The sequence below is a fragment of the Penaeus monodon genome, chromosome 29, assembly GCF_015228065.2.
Source record: "Penaeus monodon isolate SGIC_2016 chromosome 29, NSTDA_Pmon_1, whole genome shotgun sequence".
NCBI lineage: Eukaryota > Metazoa > Arthropoda > Malacostraca > Decapoda > Penaeidae > Penaeus > Penaeus monodon.
Window position 1 is genome coordinate 20,151,349 of NC_051414.1, and position 210 is coordinate 20,151,558.

At 49.5% G+C, this 210-nt stretch overlaps 1 protein-coding gene across 1 annotated transcript in view; it reads left to right on the top strand.

Moving 5' to 3' along the window:
- LOC119591999 (mitogen-activated protein kinase kinase kinase 4-like) overlaps positions 1-210 on the top strand; it is a gene marked incomplete in the record, with an annotated part of 37,888 nt that overhangs the window by 19,112 nt on the left and 18,566 nt on the right. Inside the window, 1 exon segment of the mRNA XM_037940768.1 lies at positions 26-139. Within this exon segment, the coding sequence (XP_037796696.1) occupies positions 26-139 (114 nt within the window).

Below are 210 nucleotides of genomic sequence, written 5' to 3' on the forward strand. Positions count from 1 at the left end.
TGGCACCTGACACAATCTTCTTCAGGTCTTCTTCCACGTCATCCATGGGGCATAATGCACCAGAGAGGTCCCTGTCTACACAGTCCTCCCAGAGTGATTATTCCCCTGTGGTGAATCCAACTGACAGCCCACTCCTAAGGTGCGCACCAGACAGAGCCAGATTTATGTTGGAGAACATCAGATATTCAAGAGTTGCTTACTTGATGTGGC